The sequence below is a fragment of the Vitis vinifera genome, chromosome 12 (assembly GCF_030704535.1).
Source record: "Vitis vinifera cultivar Pinot Noir 40024 chromosome 12, ASM3070453v1".
In the NCBI taxonomy this organism is placed as follows: Eukaryota; Viridiplantae; Streptophyta; class Magnoliopsida; order Vitales; family Vitaceae; genus Vitis; species Vitis vinifera.
In genome coordinates this window covers 4,829,553-4,836,238 of record NC_081816.1, presented here as the reverse complement: position 1 = coordinate 4,836,238, position 6,686 = coordinate 4,829,553, and the positions used below count along the sequence as shown (strand labels likewise).

The window sequence follows — 6,686 nt, the reverse complement described above, 5'->3', positions numbered from 1 at the left end:
AAAAAATTGTGAAGAATATAAAAAGAATGTTTATAAAAGCAAAAGCAAAAAAAAAAAATCAAATAGTAATGAATAGTGTTAAATAGTGTTCAAATAGTGATTGAATAGTTCAAATAGTAAAAATCAATGTGGGAAAAGAAAATTTCTTTCCTACCTAAGAAAGTTGTCTCCTCCTGCCAGAAGACTTCATTTAATCAAAGTTCCAACCATCTCAACACTTTATGGTGGATTTGAAAAACTTTCAAGCACGCGGATTTCATCAATACTCAAGTCCAACATTTCCTTTATAAATAGATGCAACCTTCATCACAAGGCAGAGTGCAAGAGCGAGCAACAAGTGTTTTAAAAATCTCCTTTTAGCTTTTGTAATCTCCCTTTTCAAAATCTAGTCCTTTGTAGTCATCCCTCTGTTGTCAACAAGCCTATTTGTAATCAACAACTCTCTTATAATCAATGTATATTTTCAATACAAAAGTTATTTTCAGATTCAAATCTTTGTGTTTTTATGTTCAATTTTCTATAATAAATTAAATAGAATTAGACAATAATTATTTATGTTTTTATGCTTGGAGTTCATAGATAGAATTAATTTGTTGTGTGTATGAACTGTTGTATGTCCTGAGTGTGAATAAGTCTTGACTTAGTTTGAATTGAATTTCTTCTTCTTGCATGAATCAAAGCTACAAAGATTATGTTCATCCACACAAGAATGAAAGGAAAAACTATTAATGAAGCTTAGAACTAATTTGAATCAAATTTGAAAGAAGAAATGAGAATGTCATACCTCAATATGAGGAATCCAACCTTTGATCCTTCTATGAGAGCTCTAGGAATAGAGCTAGACAGTTAGTTACCTTTCAAATTCCTATGAGTTGAAAATAATAATTTTTGTTACAGTTATGTCGTTCATGGTATCATAATTATAGTTGTGAATTTTTTTTCCTCTTTGAAAGAAAAAGGAGCATTTAAAAACTCTCAAGAAGTCATAATTGAATGAGCACTTGCTATGTTTCTAATAATTATTGGGCATTATTGGAAAGTGTCTCAAATTCATTTTTTTTTGTAAAGAATATTATATAGAATATTTCCTAAGTTGATAAATTATTGTAATATTATATTTCCTTATAAAATAAGGATATTTATTAAGAATATTTCTATAAATATTTTAGGTCATGAGGATAAAATGTTATGAGATAAAGATAGACTTAAAGAAACTATATAAGATGATATAAATGTAAGAAAGAATGTGAGATATCTGATAGAGTGAGAGACTCATGGTTAAAGGTGTGGATACAAGGTATGGGGAAACTCGAGATATTTTAGTAACCAATAGTTGTACCTGGTTTTATCTTCTGTAATATTCTCTATAGTAAAGTAAAAAAAAATAAAATATATTTTATTTGTGATGTAGTCATGGTTGGTTGAACCACGTCAAAACCTCATATACTGTATGTGTGATTATTTTGTCTTTATGTTTTTGAACTAACATGTTTGCATTAAAAGCTTCCATTATCATAACAAACTAGTATCAGAGTTTCCACTGGAACAACAAACTAGTATTAGAGCTTCTGCATACTACAACAAATTGTTATAGGAGCTTGAGTTGAAGATTTTTGGAAGAGTAAAAAATTATAGAGCACACAAGATGAAGACAAAAGAAATTTCAATTGAAGAGTGGAGTCAATTTCTCTCTTTTCGAGATGTGATATAAAAAAAGTGTATCATGGAGAGATGGAAGATTGACTTAATGGAAATTGCTCCAAGATGGAGATTGTTGGAAAGTGTCTCAAATTCTTAATAAATAAAGATTTATTTTTTATAAAAAAAATATTATATAGAATATTTTCAAAGTTGATATATTGTTATAATATTATATTTCTTTATAAAATATGAAAAATTATTAGAAATATCTTTATAAATATTCTAAGTCATGAGAGGAAAATGTTATGTGATGAAGATGGACTTATAGAAACTATACAATGTGGATAGAGCTGGAAAAGGTTATGAGATGGAGATGGGCTTATAGAAACCATATAAGGTGGATAAAGTTATAAAGAATAATGAGAGTTACCCGATGAAGCGAAATGACTCATGGTTCAGGGTGTGGATACAATGTGTGGGGAAACATGAGATGTTTTGCGAATTCAATAGTTGTATCTAGTTTTATCATTTGTAATATTCTTTATGATATGGTAGAAATATTCTCACTCATCCGTGGATGTACACATTTTGGTCGAACCATATTAAAACCTCATATACCATGTGTGCAATTATTTTCTTTGTGTTCTTGAACTAACATGTTTACATTAAAACTTTCACTAACACAACAACTAGTATAAGAGCTTCTGCTAACACATTCATAATGTGGAAATGAGAGTTATAACAGGTTGTTTTTTTTTTTTTTAACATTTACTTGAGACCATGGCAATATGTAAACCTGTAAAGGATTTGATTTATTATACTAGCTCTCCTTTGCCTTCTCATATTGTCAAGAACTCAAAGTATTATCTATGGTTCCGTGTAAGACTTTATATATATATATATATATATATATATTATAATTTTAAAAAAATATTTTAAGTGCTTTAAGTTGCAAATTAAAACTAAAAATCATCATGTTTTGTTGTCAACAAAAATCCATTGATGCAATTGAGGGGTACATAGTGCACTTGTTCCTATTGAAAAACCAGTTAGCTACAAAGGAAGAAAGACTATAGTGACTCAAAATGTTTTGTGTATAAGCAATTTTGATATGATGTTCATATTTATTTATGCAAGTTGCGAAGGCACTATAAATGATTCAAGAGTTTTGTCAACTAAAAATCATCATATTTTGTTGCCAATAGAAATGCATTGGTGTAATTGATGATACACATAGCACATTTGTTCCTATTGAAAAATAAGTTAACCACAGAGGAAGAAAAACAACGACTCAAAATATTTTATGTATATGTGATTTTGATATAATATTCACATTTATTTATGTAGGTTGCAAAAGCACTGCAAATGATTCAAGAGTTTTGTTTTTTTGTTTTTTTTATTTATGTAATTACAAGTTTTGAAAACAAATTTCCTTGGTCTAAAAAAGGTAAATGATAAAACCATTTAAATTATTACTTTGTTAACTAGTTATATAATTATATGACTATCTTTTTGCTTTTGTTAATATTATATTAATAGGTGGAATACTATGTGGTTGATTTTGAATACCCATGTACCATAGGTTTTCTTCCTCCATATAGAGGTGAAATGTATAATTCACAAGATTATCATGGTATATGTCATTAATAAAAAACTTACAAAGAATTATTCAATTATAGACATTTTTCATTTAGAAATATAATTTAGCATTATTTTGGTATGTTGAAAGCACGTTTTTTTATTTTAAAAATAATGCCATTTTTTTAAACTAAGTAAACAACCACTAATAGTTATAGCTTATTGTATTATTCATAATTTTATTTATAAGTAGACTCAAAATGATGTAATGTTTAGACAATATGTAGAGGAAGATTTTAAAGTTGGAGATGAGAAAGACACTACAAGCGAAACAAGTCATACATTGAATTTGTCTAATGAAGCAACTAGTTACCGCAACTTCTAAAGATCGTATTTCTCAACAAATATAGAGTTCTTATGTCAAAATTTGTAAATATTGATAGCTAAATAATTTTATAAATGCTTAGAAGTATGAAAAATTATGCAACTATTATAATTCATTTGAACTACTTTGTGTTAAGAAAAATCATGCAACTATTATAATTCAATTGAATTGCTTTGTATGCATTTTAATATATATCCATGAAAATAACTCTTATTTATTCTTTAAAAATTGTTATTTATTTTATTTTGTTTTTAAAAATTGTTTTAAGAGATTATTGATAAAATGGTATTAGAAATTTTAAAAAATAATTTTTTTTTAAAAAATAGAAAGCTGTTTTAAAATTACATGACCAAATATGGTCTAAATTCTCTCACCTAAACAAGTTTTTTTGTTTTTAAAAACTATTTTTTAAAATATCTTACAAAACATTCTTATTTTCTAAAAATTCGAAAAAAATTGGTTTTTTGTTGTCTATTTTAAAAACAATTTTTAAAAAACACCCAAACGGTCCTTCATACCGCTGCCCCCAACTGAGATTTTCAGGTCGGTTCACTGGGCAGAAACAACCCGACCCGATTGATGTCCTAAATCCGGGCTGAAGCCGACAAATCCTCGTTATTTATAAATTACATCTCTCTCTCTCTCTCTCTTCCTCTTTCTCTCTCTCTCTCTCTCTCTCTCTCGTGTACGGAGGGCAACCATCCTCTTGTTTCTACGATTGGAAAGCGAAAAATCTCTGTGATCAACAAGGTTGGTATCCAATTCTTGCCAACTTTTCTTTCTAATTTTCCCGGGGAAATTCAACTCATACATTTTCTTTTTCCGTTTCTTTTTAATCTGTACCGTTTGAATTCAGCTGGAAATTTCATTCTCATTTTCGAAATGTTCTTTCGAAAGTTGGCGCTTTCTATGGTAATTCATTCTCGGTTCTAAAAATTTATACTTGAGCTAAAATTGAATTGGTGGATTCTAGGGTTTTGCTTTCGAGTATGCTTTTTTGGTCCTCTGTTTGGTGGCTGAGAAAGTGGAGGAATCCTGTTCTTTCGTTTAGGGCTCTTGGTTTATTTGGTCCTAATCTGAATATTTCTTCTCTGTCGCATAGGGACTATTTGATGTCCGGCATGTTTTCATTTTTATTTGTAATGACTCATGATTTATTGGATATAGCATTTTTGATATACTGCTTCTAGTGTGTATGACTTAAATCTGAATTGAATTTGCACTTGGATGAAGTGTTTCTCTCTTTTCTATTTCAATACTTCGCGGCTTCTGATACAATTGAAAAGTTTCCTGTTTTTAGAAATAGGAAAACTAGCAACGAAGTAAAAGGCTACTTATTTTTGTAGTGAAAACTTGGTTGTATGAGGCTCACTTGTGTGATATTGTGTTTTTATCTATAGGAAAACAAAAAAAATTAATGCTATTAAGTCTTTTTCTATTTAACCCTTACCGAATCCGTGAAAGGAAAGAAGCTTCTAATTTTCCTTTATTTTGGTTCATAAAGGTAAAAAGGAATCGCCTCAAGCTAACTGTACAATTATTTTTACTAGGATAGTATTTGGTTTTGTTTTCTTTCTCTCTCTCTCTCAAATTTCCAGTAAATAAACAGATTTGCTATCTCGTGGATTAGTTGGTTTCTTATAACTAGATATGTTATAACTTTTTCCTTATATATAATGCAGATTTGTTAAGAGGAAATGGGTTATGGTTCAGGTAGTGCCTCCCAGGAAGACCGGGATGACGGTGAGTTGGTTACTTAGCTCACATGCAAAAGTTGCAGTTAATCTCAAAATGATTGATGTAGGACGTTTAAGATTTTTATTCCTTGAGAAAATTTCATTTCTAAAGGTGTTATATGTGTTTGAATTAAAAAATCTGGTACTGGTACTTACGTGGAATAGTAGGAAGGAAAGGGTCAGTGGCTTACACATAACAGTTGTTGAAAATAATTTCTCTTTGGCAGCAATTGCTTTTTATAAGTTGTGTACCTTTTTTAAGAGGATGAAAGCTACTACTTGGAATTAATTAAGTTTTGAGTGAAACACTGTGATTGGGAGGTTTATTGAGTTAACATATTTGGAAGTTTTGAAAATTGAATGGCTCCATTTTTTATTTACCTTCTAAAATGGTACAAATCCATCATTGCAAATTGTGCCATTTTTGGAAAATCTGAACCATCTTGCAAGCAATGGTAAATATTTGAAATAGCTTCCATCCACTGAAGTCTTAAGATGAGCCATTATATTCTTTCATAGCCCGAGTTCAGGTGTTGGAATTTACCTTCAAATTCTATGTAAAAAACAATTTTTTTATAGGCGAATATTCATTATATTAACAATGCCTAACAAAAGAGCAAATTAAAGGATATACAGTGTATGCAAAGGCATCAAAAAACCATACAAAGTGGAGGGCTATACAAAAAACAACTCCTACATGCTCCATAGAGCTTTGCTAATCAATACAGTCCAATGTGGACAAAGAACAATCTCTTATGTACACTTTAGTCAACTCTAATAAAATTATACATAAATGATTGTTTAAGCGCTTGATATGCATTTTTAGTATTCTCAAATGCTTGCCTATTTTATCCTTCCATATGGTCTAAAATGGGTATAAGGGAGCAAATCTTCAAGCTTTCTTCCTCTTTCTCCCAACAAAGGATCCATGCTAGCTCAGGAGGGTATTCTATATTGAGGAATGCATGATCCACTCTATTCCAAACAAAGTGTAAATTAGTTGCCACAAGGTGACCACCTTCAAGTAGTGAAAGAAGATGTGATTAACCGTTTTTCTTCTTTACACATATAGCTTGTATTCAACATCATCCATCCCCTCCTTTTAAGATGGTTCAATTTCAGTATCCTTCCTCACATGTCTTCCCAAATAAAAAGTTGACTCTTTGATGGACCTCAAGGATGCGAAACAAATTTGGATGGGAAAGCCTCTGTTCTTCCATGGGACAAAGATGAGGAGAGATTTAATTAAAAAAAAAAAAATACCATGCTTCAAGTTCAATTAAACATTTTTCCTTATTGTCACTATCAATCGACTGGAATTGAAATTTCCTAAAAAATGCCTCCGT

The 6,686-nt window shown here is 29.9% G+C and overlaps 1 protein-coding gene across 2 annotated transcripts in view; it reads left to right on the top strand.

Moving 5' to 3' along the window:
- The first annotated feature begins 4,222 nt into the window (after positions 1-4,222).
- Positions 4,223-6,686, top strand: part of LOC100254115 (transcription initiation factor TFIID subunit 1) — a 53,668-nt gene continuing 51,204 nt past the window's right edge. Inside the window, exons 1-3 of one of the 2 annotated variants that reach the window (XM_010658661.3) lie at positions 4,223-4,354; positions 4,461-4,516; positions 5,287-5,347. In XM_010658661.3, the coding sequence (XP_010656963.1) occupies positions 5,302-5,347 (46 nt within the window). In that variant the 5' untranslated portion in view covers positions 4,223-4,354; positions 4,461-4,516; positions 5,287-5,301. The remainder of the gene's footprint in view (positions 4,355-4,460; positions 4,517-5,286; positions 5,348-6,686) is intronic. The other variant, XM_010658660.3, reaches the window with a different exon arrangement.